At 40.5% G+C, this 15013-nt stretch overlaps 1 protein-coding gene across 5 annotated transcripts in view; it reads right to left on the bottom strand.

Moving 5' to 3' along the window:
* MSRB3 (methionine sulfoxide reductase B3) overlaps nucleotides 1-15013 on the bottom strand; it is a 97401-nt gene that overhangs the window by 49670 nt on the left and 32718 nt on the right. For 4 of the 5 annotated variants that reach the window (XM_054988826.1, XM_054988823.1, XM_054988822.1 and 1 more), the window contains exons 3-4: nucleotides 12911-13019; nucleotides 11160-11237 (exon numbers count right to left, since the gene is read on the bottom strand). In XM_054988826.1, coding sequence (XP_054844801.1) covers nucleotides 11160-11237; nucleotides 12911-13019 — 187 coding nt within the window. Of the gene's footprint in view, nucleotides 1-11159; nucleotides 11238-12910; nucleotides 13020-14491; nucleotides 14638-15013 lie in introns of those variants that run through there. The other variant, XM_054988825.1, reaches the window with a different exon arrangement.

The raw sequence follows: 15013 nt of genomic DNA on the forward strand, positions 1-15013 counted from the left end.
ATGCCCATCGTTACTCCCTACCAATACCATTTTGGAATCTGTCAACCTCCTCATGGATCCACTATTGGCTTCACTGTAAATCATATTCCTTATGTGGCTACACGTAAGTGTTACAACAGAACCAATATCAGCTCCATTGGGTGGTTTGCAGCCATAAAAACAGCATAGAAAGGGAGGCTATAGCTGCTTCTCCCTATGTTCTGTGGTCACAAACAGGAAAGATTCATTGTGCACCTGGAAGGCACAGAACTACCACTGTAGATGAGATACAAAATCCTTGTGTTGCTCTGCAACAAACACGAAGATTTTGTAATGTGTAGATGGACCCTCAAAAGAGGCAAGAGGAATCTTAATAAAAGTAGCTCAGGGGCCCTGAAGATCTTATGCATTTTGTTGCCACCTCTGATTATTTTAGGAATAAATGACTCTGCAGTAAGTTCTCTTGCACAAGTCTCATGGAAAGATCATTTTCTAGCCTCTCTCTAATGAGCATGGCGGATTGATTTAAATGAATGCAATTTAAATCAAGTTTCCTATTTGTACCTCAGATATTTCCTAAATGAAAATGCATATACTAACTGATTGCTATAATGATTAAATCAGGTTGACTGACAACTGAATAGGGCATTTATCGTACCCAGGAGGATACACTGTAAGCATACTTATGGACTGATTTTGTCAGACTTGTACTTGTGCCTTTAGGCATATGCCGCTGCCCCATGAGCATTGCTCTCCACTCCCAACATCCGAAAGGGAGAACAAAGAAGTCTTAGATTCAGAGCTGCAGATGGGCAATAGGAGGAAGAAGGAAGCAAAGGACAACTGGATGATGACTATGATTTTCAAATTAACATGACACTTTAAATTCTGATTTAAATAATGGCATATTGTGTATTACTTATTCAATAACTTATTAAGTGATCATATTTGAATATAGTTATGTTCTTTCTCATGCCACTGATATTAGGAGTTAGATACTAGGAAGTGATCAAAGTCTTCAAACGTATCAAGATCAGACAGACATACTGGCCAGTCTTTAAATAATTGGACCAAAGGCCAGACTAGATGAAATTTTAGGCCATAATTTGGGTCAAGATTGTCCTGACCTCAATAATCTTCTCCACAGCCTATCTGTGGATACTTAAATCCAGAGATTGGAGCCATGAACATACAAGACATATCTTTCTACAAACCTGAGAAAAGCCCCCGATTTGCAGAAAAATCTGAAATATTAAAAATGGAGGGGGGGAATCCAAAATATCAGAAGTAGTACCTGTACCTTTAAGAAGCTAACGCCCTCAGTGGCCTTTGCTAGGCAACCATGACAGTACTGAAAGCCGCCTGGGCTTCTGCCAGGAAAAAGCAAGGGGTCAGGGCTCTTTCTGGGCCTGTTTTGGCCTTTGAAGGAGGATTCATCAAGGCCAGGCCCAACAGTAACCACCAGGTAACTTACTATCACCTAACTTGTATGACACCTCCAGACATGACTGCTTGCTACTGTTGAACAGCAGCCACCCTATAAAAAGCTAGTGTTGTTTGGTGCATTAATAGTTACAAACTACAATCTGGGAGACTCAAGTTTGAGTCACCAGTCAACCATGGAAGCTCACTTGGGGCCAGCTACACATTCATAGCCCAACTTACCACACAGACAGGAGATTTGGGGGGGGGCAGGGAAGAGTGAGGTTTGGGGAAGGGTATAATAGCAGAGTCCACCTCTAAAGCAACCGTTTTCTCCATGGGAACTGACCTCTGTTGCCTGGAGATCAGTTGTAATTCTGGGAGATCTCTAGGCCCCACCTAGAGGCTAGCAGTCCTATATACAAGGTTGCTGTGAGGATAAACTGGAGGAGACTACTATAAGCTGTTTTGCATCCCCACTATGAAAAAAGGCAAGGGATAAATAATAATAACAACATTCGATTTATATACCGCCCTTCAGGACAATGTAACACCACACAGAGCGGTTTATGAAGTATGTTATTATTATCCCCACAACAAATACCCTGTGAGGTGGGTGGGGCTGAGAGAGCTCCTAGAAGCTGTGACTGATCCAAGGTCACCAAGCTTGAAGCTAATAAATAATAAATGCAGCTGAAGATGGGGAGCAGATAAAAACTAGGTTGGTTGATGGGCAGGAAGGAGAGAAGGAAGGAGGGAAAGATGAAGGTATGGGGGTTGCCAGAAGGAGGGAAAGAGAAAATAGTGTGGGGAAGGGGATACAGGGGACAATGAAATGCTCCTTGAAAGTCCTTGCAAGTTCCCCACTGCACAACTGGGCCTGGCTCATTGGTCAGCATTGTACAACTGGGCCATAGTTTTTGCAGGAAAAGGCTGCAGGGGAAGAGAAGGAGGGATTAGTTGAAGATGGCAAATAAAGGTAAGCTGGCTGGTGGATGTGAAGGAGAGAAAGAAGCAGGAAAGGGGAGAAACTATGCGGACTTTCAGACAATGAAGAAATAGTGGGGGAAGGGGATATTGGCTAGCCCACACTTGAGTCCCTTGCTTGGAAAGTCATGTTTTCTGCACACGTGACAGCCCCTTGAGTAGGCAGAGATCTCGTCTGCTGGAGGTCCAATTCTGCAACTTTCATTATCCACAGAGGCCACAGAGGTTTACTATACATACCAAGAAGATAAACAGCGAATGACTTTCCTTTACATGAAATGAGTTATTAGGCCAGTGTGCTGAAAAGAAAACGTTCTAATATTTGCATAGAGGTGGCCTGGAACCAAAGTATAGAATAATTTATGACGTCAAGAAGAGAGGTAATATATATATATATAAATAATTGTGTGGAATTTAATTTGATCTACTAGGGTTGCCCTAAATTAATGGGAATTGACCCATGAATGTCAAGGGAACATTTGATGACGATGGACCTCATTCAGGGTAGTATACTATATTCTGTCTTCCTCCATTGTATCTTTATCTTCACAACACAACTCTTAAGTAGGTTAGGCTGAGAGAGGACAACTGGGCCAAAGTTATCCATTAAACTGGGATTTGACCCACATGTCCTGGCATAGCACTAAACAAATGCAACAAGGGTGTCTTCCTGGCGTGATTTCTGATGTCATTACACCATGATCCCGTTTTCATTATTACCTTCTTCCTTCTCTGCCTTATCAAAACATTTTAATCTTTTTTCACCAATTTTATCTTTATTTATTTAGAAACTGTATATGCCGCCGATCCAGCCCTGCTCAAGCTGGCTCATAACAGTGAAACAAAACCAAGCACACAGGAAATCCATATAAAACAAATCATAAAGAATTTTTAAAATACATATCAATAAAACAATCCAAATCAATTCATAAAAACAATCTTCAATAATAAACTCTTTTCAAAGATTTTTTTATAAATATACTTTTTATTTTAGAATCTCTCAGAGATTCCTGAAAGCTCTGCTCTCTGGATGTAAATCATCTGAGCATTTTTTTCAAGCTGTAAGTCATCCCTAACAACAAAAGTATCAATCAAGTAATCACAAAAAAGAGAAATGCATATTCATTAGGAATATGTATTTGGAAATTAACGTAACAAAATCATATTCAAACCTGCCCCATTCATTAATCTTGGAATGGTATCTAATCTAGTTTAAAAAATAACCTCTGACTTTTGGTAAGGAACATGCCATAGATATAGTCTGGAAAGGGAAGAACAAGAAAGTGATTCAGTAAGCATGTGCCTGAGAGAGATCTCATTCAGATAGAGCACCACACCCATATTTCTCCCCAGTGAAATCATCGTAACTTCTCTTCCTATGTTCTACCACTGCAGCTTCACTCATCTGAACAGGGCCTTTTGCAGATACCATCCTGCAAATGGACAAAATAAAAAGTTGCCCATACATGCACATTCTCTGTGGTGGTCCTCATCTTATGGAATGGCTTACCTGAGGAGGTTAGGAAAGTTCCTACTCTCTTGGCCTTCTGTAAACGATGCAAAACTAAATTATTCAGGAGAACTTTTTACTCAGATAATAAGCCTGTGCTGTAAGAAATGAATCAGACAGATGTCTTTGTAAAGGAACAGGGCCTATAAACTATACTACTGGGTACTATCTGCTGGTATAAATATGCTTCTACTGGGAGTTTCTATGTCATTTAATATGTTTGCATTAAATTACTAATGTTTTGTTTCTGCAATATTTCATACCAGTATTCCGATCTGTGCTTGTTTTAAAATGTCTACAATCCATATCCTATTGTATCGTATTGACTTACACTGTGTAATCCGCCTTGAGTCTCAACGAAAAAGGTGAACTATAAATAAATAAATAAATAAATTCCTGTGCACAACAAACACCCCCACCCCACCCCACTCACTGCACTCATTCAGGAACTTGTGAGAACTTCCTTGATGGGTGTGTTTGTGCTATTCTGTTATTTGGGGTTGTAGATATATTAGGCAAGCAAGGGCCAGGCTTCGCAGAGGTAACAAAAACTTTGCTTCCTCCATCCACAAAGATACTTGTCCAGCGGATGGGAGGCTTGAGGTTTTCTCCCCTACAGAAAATATTAAACAAACTCAGAGGGAGATGTATTGTCGAAGGCTTTCACGGCCGGAGAACGATGGTTGTTGGGGGTTTTCCGGGCTGTATTGCCGTGGTCTTCCAAGACCACGGCAATACAGCCCGGAAAACCCCCAACAACCATCAGAGGGAGATGTTTCAGGTGGGTAGCCATGTTTACAGTAGAACAGCAAGATTTGAGTCCAGTGGCACCTTCAAGACCAAAAAGATTTTCAGGGTATAAATTTTTGAGGGTGAAGTTCTGAAAGCTTATACCCTGAAAATCTTGTTGGTCTTTAAGGTGCCACTGGACTCCATTCTTACAGAGGAAGATGAGGTGATGTTGAAGGATCATGTAGTGGAGAAGCCAGGTTAACAGGTTAGGGGGAGCATAGCCCAGGGACCACCTGCCCAACAAAGTGGTAGCCTACCACCAGGCTCCCTTCAAGTCCTGGCACTAAGGCAAGAGTCACAACTCAGGGCTAACCAGACTGTACTTGAGAGACAGCAAGCTGAATCCCAACCAAAAGTTAGAAAAGGTAGTATGGGCCAAACTGGCCTAGACACTGAATTCAGATTGAAGTGGTTGAACCTGAGAGACACTACGCAGAGGTAAAATATAAATGATTAAGTGAATAAAATGGTTAAACTAGAAAGTGTGCATAAAAAGAAAGATAAAACAAGAAACCTAAATAACATAACACTCGACATACTTGCCAGAGTACTTGGTCAGCAATGCAAAGCCCAGCTTCAAAGATTCAGGCATCAAAACCAGAATATAAGTCCTTACTGCCACAAGCAAGGAGTCATGTCCAGACCCCAGTCCAGCTCCAGGCTGCACAATGCAGCTTCAGGCGGGGGCTGGGTGAGCGGGGGGGGGGAGAGACGCAGCAATGCAGGATGTGCGCCCAGGCTGGTGTGGTGTTGGGCCATAGTGTCGCTGCCTTTCTCCCTGCTTGCCCAGCTCCCACCCGAAGCCGCGCTGCACAGTCTGGAGCTGCATAGTCCAGCATTGCTCTGCAGGGGCCATGCGAGCAGGGGGGGGGGACAGTGTGCTCCAAGCTGGGCACACTGTCTGCTGACCTCTTCTCCCAGTCCCTGCCCGAAGCTGTGCTAGCAGCTAGCAGCAGCCAGGGGACCTATCCGCTGTGTGGGGAAGGGGGGGCAGGAAAGGGGCCCCCAAACCCCCACACACACCAGCGGAGAGTAAGGGGGGCACCCGGCAAGAGCCCGACCCCTGGACTCCCCCCCTGCCACTCTGTAAATGTTAAACTTGAAGCTCTAAGGACGCCTACACTTCCCATCAAACCCTGAGGTAAGCAGACACGTTTAGAACTCAAGTAACTCCTCTCGCATAGTTCCGCTCTGTGTGAGGAAGAAATAAGATTTAACCTTCAACTTTAACCTTTGATATTCAGCTTTGATATTCAAAACTGGCGCTCTTACTCTGCTACTAGCATTTAAAACACGAGTTTAAAGGAAATATCTTTTCTCCCATAAAATGCTAAGAGTGAAGTGGAAGAGCCAGTTTCAAAAAGTGAAAATGAGTGGCAGTTCAGGGATTAAACCTCCTCTAAGGTGACAGTTTGTATTTACTGGATGAAGCAAGATAAATGATCTTAATCTCTTCTGTCTGAGATCACAGAAAGCACATTATGCAAAGGTGATGAAGAACAATCTATTAGGAAACAAATTACTAAGAATTTAAAGAGGGAATCTCATAACACCTACAGTAAAATGGTCACCTGCAAGAATAAAGAGAAGACATTTTTCTTTAGGTTGCCATGCATGAGGAAATATCCTTAGCAATAACTCCAATATATTGTGGCAACTTAAAAACTGGGATTCAATTAGCACGATTTTTAAACACTGTGCCACACTCCACCATAACAAGGAGGGGAAAGGGCATGTTTTCCTGTTTAAGTCTTGGTAGTTTGCAAATGGCTGCTCTGAGAAAGATAATGAAGAGCAATGTTAGGTTTCAATGATTTTTAAAATCTGTCTTACTGATAAAGATAGAGTTTATGTTAACTATGTACCAAAAAACTCCTGGTCTTTCATCAGCAGAGCAAAAATCATGTGTTCTTTGACCTTACGTGTCACATGGTAATGAAACAGCATAAATCAGGCCTATTAAAAGTTGAAGTTTGTTAATCTTAGTGCTAAAGTTCCATTCTCCCCTTCCTGGCAAAACTTACTAGTTCACAGGTCACGATTATATATTTACAGATAGCAGTGATGCAGAGAGAAAAAATCAATGGATACAAGTCTGACACCCAGCACGATCTAATAGAAACATGTGGGCTTGGGGAGGGACACCTAATAGTCGGTTACCTGAATTTCAACTCATGAGGTGTGTTTAACATTTCAGTGGTTGTACTGGTGATGCTCACTAAAAATTGGAAAAGCTGAATGCTGACTTTGAACTTACATTTTTAGTTTTACTGTTCAACCACTGAACTGATACTGTTTGTTTTGTTCTTTAGATCTAAAATGCTGAACATTTTTGTTTGTTGTCCATTAGCACCTTTAAGACTAACCAACTTTAATGTAGCATAAGCTTTCGAGAACCACAGTTCTGCATCTAACGAAGAACACGCATCTGACTCTACTATTTTGCGACTACAGACTAACATGGCTAACTCCTCTGGATTTTTGTTGGTGCAATACTGCTCTAGAAATACCACGTCTTCCAAGAGCATGGCTGAATCGCTGGTTTGCATGAATCCCAACTGGACTGAATGTAACACACCCCTTACTTGCATGTTACATCTGGATTTTTATATAGCCTTGAGTTTTCCTTTTTAAAATCCACGTCAATCTGATCCAACACATGCCTGATAAATTGATAAGCCGTGATGTGTGAGATACCACCAGGGGCACTAATTAAACCTCAGAGACATGATATTAAGTAAGGTTCTTCCCATTTTAATTCCTGCTTAAGGCAATAGCAGCATGAGCAGTACTAGATAGATAGAAGAAGGTACCACCAGCACTGTATTTTTATAACAGTTTCCCTCAGGTTCCTTAATATCAATTTTGGCCAAATGGTTTCCCAAATCCAGTACCATTCAACGGTGGTTTCTCTTGTTCCATTATCTTGCCCCCACCACCACTTTCCCACAAATCTATTAACAGATCCATCTAAACTGAACAACATTGAATATACATTATACATGTGACACTATTTTATACGTTAAACCAACCTCTGTTCTTCTTTTGAATTCCATCTTCCTCCTTAATTTATATCCTCTGATTCTATACCTTGAATAGTCACAAAGAGCCATTGAAAACAATTCCAAAAATGATAAAAGAATGATGCGCACCTTGAGCTGGACCCTGTGGATCAATACTGCTCGTACTGGCACAGTCTTCTAGTGCACAGTTAGCAGAAAAGTATGTTACACAAGGGGAAGAGCCTTGTACCAAATGAAAGCACCACATTTAGCTGAACGGATTATAAGGATCAAGTCTAGTATGTTACTTTGGATCCTACCACTCATTTAGTTTTGATCAACTTATTTAGAGTTACAAGCAGCAGCTATAGCTATCCAGCATTTGAAGCAGAGGAGAAAGTTTTTGAATTGTAGTGAGAAAGTGGCCGTTTTCACACTGCTTACCCGATAACACAAAACTACTGGAACAACGCACCTTCCTGGCATGATTTCCCACTGGTTATCGCGGGAAATCACGCCAGGAAGACACATCATTCCGGGAGTTTTGCGTGATCGGTAAGCAGTGTGAAAACAGCCTCTGTTTCACCAACTGCTATGTGAACTCCTGTTTACAAGGTGTGAAATTCAATTTAAGACAGGTGTTAAATGTCTACAAATCCAGTAAATGCCTAAATACCATATTCACATAGGAACACGCAGTATAGATCTTCATAATGGAAGATCATATACGTACCAAATATCTGGGGCCTTGAATAGAAGAGATGCAGGGAGATCCATGAACAGATCTTCAGAGCATTTTTTTTTAAATTCAAGGAGCAGCTACATAGGGCCCCAATTTAGACCAGGGCTGCAGCTTAGGGGGGAAATCATTCACACAAAAAAATCTCTCCTTCTCCCAAACTGTCATTTGCCGAAGAGGGAGGCACCTATGTTATAACTTGTGTTATAACTGATCAAAGCAAGCAATGATGAAAACTTTGCCCCCATCCCATGCTGCAGCCGCAATCTGAATTCATGTAGCTAATAATTGCTGGAAAAATCTGACAACTGATTTTCCAGAATCTCACCTAGTTGTGCCCCAAAATGACACTCATGAACATGAATCTGATAACTGGAACTGAATTCAGAATTTTTCCATTATCAGATTTGTTTTTTTTCAAATAGCACATTAGTTTATTTGTGTCAAGTTGGGTTACAATTTTGGCTTGAGAAACAGACACATAACCACAAATAAAACATCTTTCTTAACTTTCAGTCCTCCTAGCTATTTTTCCTTATATAGGATTGCAAATGGGAGTTCTGCTGAGCAGGTAGGAGCAAAGAATTTGAAGCTACTGATTGGTGGCTAAGGAAGAAAAAGAGTGAAATGAAAGAACAGCTCTGGGTCAGGGTCTAACTACATAGTACATTCATCTTGGGTATGTTCTGTGTTACCTGGGAACATGTGGGTCCAGTTCATATCAGAGCTGCAGCACCTAGCTGCAAACTTAACCTCCAATTCGTATTCCTGACCTGAAATGACCCTGGTAGTAGCAGTGAAACTCCTTCCCCATACTAAAAGGGCAATTTATGGATATGGAATATAATAAACCCCTTGCCATAAGTTCTAGGCACTGCCTGGCCCCAGGCAGAGTGGGATGCCAGCTGGCTTGGAGACTGGAAAGTTACCAAATCATGAGTCATAGGTGGAATGACTGATTGAATGGCCCCTATACCCCAGAAAGCAGAAGAGATAACAAGGCTTTCTGAGAAAACTCCTTGCCTAATCCTATCAATGCCTTCCTCCACATCCCCTCTCCCACTTACCTAATCAGAGCTATTCAGTACATCAGCTAGCCTCCCCGACTGGTACTTACCAAGTCATCAAGCAATATTTTTACCTATAGCCTTTGTTTTGGGGCAAAGACATCAGTTTTGCTCCAGGATATGTTTTGCTCTATAACTGGGCTTGCCCAGCCATGTGCTCAGCGTGTGTGTGTGTGCCTTGGTACCTGACCACGCACCCCCAATCCATTTGGGCCTCTTCACTCTGTGAAATGCTGGTCGTTTTGCTGTTCCTCCAAGGACCTCCTCTTCTCTCTGAGACTGGTAATTATTGCCTTTCCCCCAAAACTGCTTTCCCATTTCCTCACTTCCTTCTTAGTTAGCTCTCTGTGTATGCTGTGTGTGTTTTCTAGATATTTGCCTTTTTTATTTTCCTGTGAATAAAAAACCCTTCCTGTTGAACATCTGCCTGATTTATATGAGAGTTCTCTAAGCGGACAATCCTGGTATACATAGGTTGAGATTCCTAGTTACCCCATCTCACTACGTCTCCTTTAATGCCCCCAACCACTTAAGGAGACCGCCCCATCAGTATATACAAGTTTCCTTAACGAGGCAAGCAGCAATTCCCAAAGGCTGTTTCAAGCTAGGAAAATGTTGCAGAAGGGAGACTTAAGCCACCTCACTCCAAGTGTCATGATACCAATCCAAATCACACATCCCCATGCACTTGGAAAGCAGGGAACTACTAGACCCAACCTGGGATCCTACTTGGAAAAGTGTATTGTGTAGTTAGGCCCTTTGTGGTAGTAAGTATGTTTACATGCACCCAGTTCCTGACATTACTAGTTAAAAAGACCTCAGGTAGTAGGTACAGGAAAAGACCTTTCTCTGCCTGGTACCTTGGACAACCATTGCCACTTAAAGTAAAAAGGTAAAGGTAGTCCCCTGTGCAAGCACCGAGTCATTACTGACCCACGGGGGGACGTCGCATCACGATGTTTTCTTGGCAGACTTTTGTTATGGGGTGGTTTGCCATTAACAGTTCTAAACCAGATGGGCCAACCTAATATGAGGCAGCAGAGATAGTTAAATACACAGAAATAAGGAAGACCAAATGAGAAGGAAGGGCCAAACAAAACACAATGCCTTAACTACAGTCTCTGCATGGCATCCCAAGATGAGTGACCTCATTTGAAAGGGTCACAAAATGTGCATATGTGTAAGAGAAATGTCAGAATTAATGTAAGTTCTAAGATAAGCTCTTCCTGACAAAGAGTCAAATTAGACACAACCAGTGAAATAGCGGTGGGTGGTTCCTTCTGGAAAGTTAATAAAAGATAATGGGTGAGAGCAGGCAGGAATTAATTTCTCTTTCTTCCTCATCTCTCTATGACATGAATGTCTAGATGAAATAGATTTTGTAAGGTCACAGAATGTATTAGTTAACTCATATCCAAATATGGAGTTTATGAACTATCAATAAGGAGAGCTAAACTTATCTCTTGTAATTCATTCATTTTCAAATTAAATTATCTGTTTATGGTATTCTATAGCTTCTTTTTTACTGAACTGTATTTTTTCTTTATAGATATGAGTCAAAATAAGAAAAATGCTTTAATCTTAACATGGCCATCTAGCTCATAAGCAATATTCAAAAACTAAGAGAAACCATTATCTTGCAACTTATTTGATCTACTCACTTGAACAAAGGAGTTCCGCAAACCACACATTTGTATACTCCTTGAGCTTTGTGATGTGTGTATTCTCCCTCAAAGGCACTGAGGAAGAATAATAAAGCAATCAGTAATACCAAGCGATGATTCTGCTAACACCAAAAAGGTTTGACTACGTCTTAGCATTTTCTACATTTTGTAATTTATACATCATTTCTGTTTATAAAATAAAACAAAAACATTCATATTAAAATCCAAACAATTCACATAAACATTCTGAATATGAGCAAAGAAAAATTGGGAAAATTCAGAGTGTCAAAATATAAAATCTCTTACGGATGTACTAGATTTGTTCCTCAGTTCAACCCTCTAATTAGCAGCTGCTGTTAAGGCATTACTTTAGAATGCATTCCCACCCTAAACATCTTTCAAACTTTACTTTTTCAGATCTTGTTTGTTAGTCCTGATTTCTTACACTTAACCTAGGTAAAATACAAGATTATGGTGTTAGTAACAATTTGAGGGTCCAAAACATATTTGAATACCAAAAGAATCCAACTGAAAATTAAATACCTGGCCTCTGATTTCAAGCTGTGTGAGCTCTGCAATTGTATTTGAAGAGGAATATTACTGCTTTAAGGGAATATTTTTCTCAGTTAACAATCTTAAAGGCTAGAAGGTCATACATGTAATACAAATCAGCTGTGCTACTCCAACAAAAAGTCCGTGTGTTCTGCAGCTTGTTTTTATTATCCTTTCACTCTTTTTACGGGGTCCATTTTTTTTATAAACAGGATTTTTTAAATTGACCTAATCTATGATTGTTTGCGTGCACTAAATCATTTTTGCTAATGTTGTACACAACAGTTAAATAACTGTTTGGGTGGAAGGCCCAGTAAGTTGAGAGAAGCAGTTCACCACCAGTTTCTTGTCAGGGTATATGCTTAGTGCAAGTGATCCCTGTTGACAAAGTCCAGCTACAAGTCAACTCTTAGGAAGAGTGCTGTTGATTAACTTGGGCCCCACAAGCGGTAAAGTACATTCCGGAGTTAGGAAGCATACCTAGTAGTTAAGTAATTAATACTACTGGTACAGAACTGGAAGTACATATCTCCACAGCCTGAGTAAAGAACCATAGACTTTAACATAGATACCTACCTTTCATGCTAGAAACAGCTGAGAAAAGTTATGTTCACTAGAACAGCCTTGGTGAGCTGTCTTGTCTTCTCGCCTTCCTCTGGGATTTAGAGCTCACATCCATGGGCTAAAGCCGTGTGAGGGCAGTTATTGAAAATATTTGACATTCCAGGCACAAATGAGCCAATAAATACTTTCACCACATGTGCTTTAAAAAAAGAAACTGAAAGGAGCTAAATTAAGCTGCCTTCTTTATGCAAACAAAATGTCTATACTTACAATTATGTTTAAAATTTCAGCCTATTTCCCTTATGGTTCTGATTACCATGGTGTCTTCCAAAAAAACAAAGCAGAATTTCCTAACTGCCATTACTGCCACACATTTTGTGGCAAACTGAAAACAGACCCTAAACATAAACTGGGAAGTTTTATAGCAGCATAGTGTTCATTTATAAAGTCCATGACCTTCCATGCAGCAAAATCCTGTCTGTTCACTGACACTGGTGTTAATTTGTGTGAGTTAGTAAACAAGTGCAGAACTCCACAAAATTTTGTCTGGAGATGAGGTGAAACAGCAACACTGGGGAAAAGGAGGGACTTAGACATTAGATACTGACCATGTTTCTCTCATCTTGCCTTACCTTTCAGTCCCTTTTTCCTGAGTAACATGGTACTGCAAGGGCGTCAGCCGCTTCTTCAACTCCTGTTGGGAGAAGAGCACCTTACAGGTCTTTTTATCCCTACATGACCCTGCAAACGGAGAGGATATGGGAGAAAGAACTTTTTTAAAGCTCAAAACTTGAATGATCGCTTTGGCAGGTAGCCTAAGCACAGCTTCTGCATTCGCTTTTCCAAAGATCCAATCCTAATGCATTAAAGTGGCTCAGCTGCTTGCTTCTTCAGATCCAACAAATCTGCTGCTCACAAAGCATGTGACTCCACTGGCATAGTGACAATGTGATGCAGCCAAAGCTTCCTCTATGCAGGAAAAAGTAAAACCATTTGCAGGATTCACCTGATTACAAGAAGTTGCAGTCCTTAAACATGTTTAATCAGACCTTCTCTGTAAATATGTTTAGGATTTAACAGTTACAAGACATCTATATTGCAGACATAAGGTAATGGGCATATGATGTTTAACCAAATAAGAGAATTGGCAATACACTTAAACACTGAACAGAAAACTTTGTAAATTGGTTATTGTTCATTTAAAAGCAAACAGTCCTTTTTACTTTGCCTTCCTCAAAAAGCATAGTTCTGAGAGTCAGGAGTTACACCAAAAGAAACAGATTCAATTTGTAATTTCCTACATTTAGAAGAGCGTGTGTCAAAGAAAATCCTGAGAAACAAATTTAAGATGACATTATTTAACAGATCTTGTGAATTTTTTAATAACATGCCAGCATGAATATCCACTTTCAAATGATTTAATTATTGGTTTAACCTTTTTGATTTCATGCACAAAGTTTTTAATACACAAAACATAGAATCTTAAAATCATAGAGCTGGAATGTACCCCAAGGGTCATCTAGTCCAACCTCCTGCACAATGCAGGAAATTCACAACTATTCTTATACAAAAATATTTGAAATCATGACCATTTTCACACGCCTGTTAATGTCTCCGGAAAGTCTCGCAAAACTCGCAGTACGACAGTGTCTTCATAGCACGATTTCCCATTTAATGGCGCAAAGACGCCATCGTGCCGTGAGTTTTGCACGATTTTTTGGAGGTTTTAGCTGTGTGAAAACAGCCCATGTAGGAAACCTGAATGCATCCTTTTCATTGTAAATAGTGCCTATCACTTTCTAGAGTGGAAAGGCATAAATTGGATACACATTCTAGGCACACCTGAGTGATGACACAATCCATCTATTCAATCAGCAAGTGGATTACAAAATATGATAACACTTGAGTTCAGCAATATTCCTAATAAAACAACATAATGCATTGGAGTTGAGATTGAAGAACTGGAAGGAAAACAAACACATTATCCTCTATAGAGGTCACATCCTGAGCTGATCCATTACATCACAGCTTACAGCTCTACTCCTCTATAAGATTGCCCTCCTGAACAATTCTGTTTTGCAAAACAATAGAAATGTGGGGGCCTTCCTAACACTCTCAGGCAGACTATTCCATAGTGTGGAAGCTACTACACCCATCTCTATTGTGACTACTGTATAGGATATAGCTCAGCAACTGGTGCATGAACTGGATACCTAATGTATGAAGGCACATGAGTGATTCCCACCAGGTTTGGGCAGGTCTTCATCTGTTTCAGCACCTGGATGGTAGGTCTCTTGCAAATCTGATGTACATCACGTTGAGTTCCATAAAAATAATAAAATAAGAGGCATTTTTAAACTAATAAATAAAAGATTGCATCTTTCTGCAACATGAACAGTGGTCAGTCTTGCAGCTCCACCTACTCCCCATAGCCTTTGGCAGTTGTTTTGATTTTGGTGATACGATCATGAGCAATCAGATAGTCATCATTTTAAGAGTTTGTGTTATGCATACTGAAACATATGCTCATTGCTCTATTTACTGCCCATACTGGGAGGATTGTGCACTGTCTCATTATGCCAAATGAGTGCCAAAATCATAACAACGGAACAAGGCTTGGCAAGCTAAAATGTGATTTATTTTATTTTATAGATTATAGAATGAGTGCTCCCCTACACCACCATTCTAAAGAGCTAATAGTATTCTTTAGGTTGCATCCAAGTGGTGGCCTGCTT

This window comes from Eublepharis macularius, chromosome 9 (genome assembly GCF_028583425.1).
Source record: "Eublepharis macularius isolate TG4126 chromosome 9, MPM_Emac_v1.0, whole genome shotgun sequence".
Classification (NCBI taxonomy): Eukaryota; Metazoa; Chordata; class Lepidosauria; order Squamata; family Eublepharidae; genus Eublepharis; species Eublepharis macularius.